Below are 344 nucleotides of genomic sequence, written 5' to 3'. Positions count from 1 at the left end.
AAGCCAAGATTCTATATGGGATATTCCTAGCTTGACTGATATTCACCCTAGATCTGCTAGATCAGGGTTCGTAGGAACCAAAAGAACAATTACATCAAGCAAAGTTTACGTTTCCTAAAGAACAATTACATCAACAATAATTTACGTTTCATTTCCCACCACAAAATTTGCTATTAATTACATTTTCATGACATAAATAATTAATAAATAAAATATTGAAATATATTTCTGCACTGATATTTTCAGCCCAAAATCAAGATGGGTCCACTCATCAAAGATACTGAAGCCATCATTCAATTACAATATCTTAAACTGTTTCGTAAAACGAATTGAAAATCAAGCGA

General features: G+C 31.1%; 1 protein-coding gene across 1 annotated transcript in view; it reads left to right on the top strand.

The window, feature by feature from the left end:
- LOC106878048 (cytochrome P450 4A12B) overlaps positions 1 to 344 on the top strand; it is a 27,827-nt gene that overhangs the window by 5,211 nt on the left and 22,272 nt on the right. The window contains exon 3 of the mRNA XM_052968087.1: positions 247 to 340. Coding sequence (XP_052824047.1) covers positions 247 to 340 — 94 coding nt within the window. The remainder of the gene's footprint in view (positions 1 to 246; positions 341 to 344) is intronic.

Source organism: Octopus bimaculoides, chromosome 5 (genome assembly GCF_001194135.2).
Source record: "Octopus bimaculoides isolate UCB-OBI-ISO-001 chromosome 5, ASM119413v2, whole genome shotgun sequence".
Taxonomy (NCBI): domain Eukaryota; kingdom Metazoa; phylum Mollusca; class Cephalopoda; order Octopoda; family Octopodidae; genus Octopus; species Octopus bimaculoides.
The sequence above is the reverse complement of the archived record's forward strand: the minus strand, read 5'-3'. Positions and strand labels throughout refer to the sequence as shown.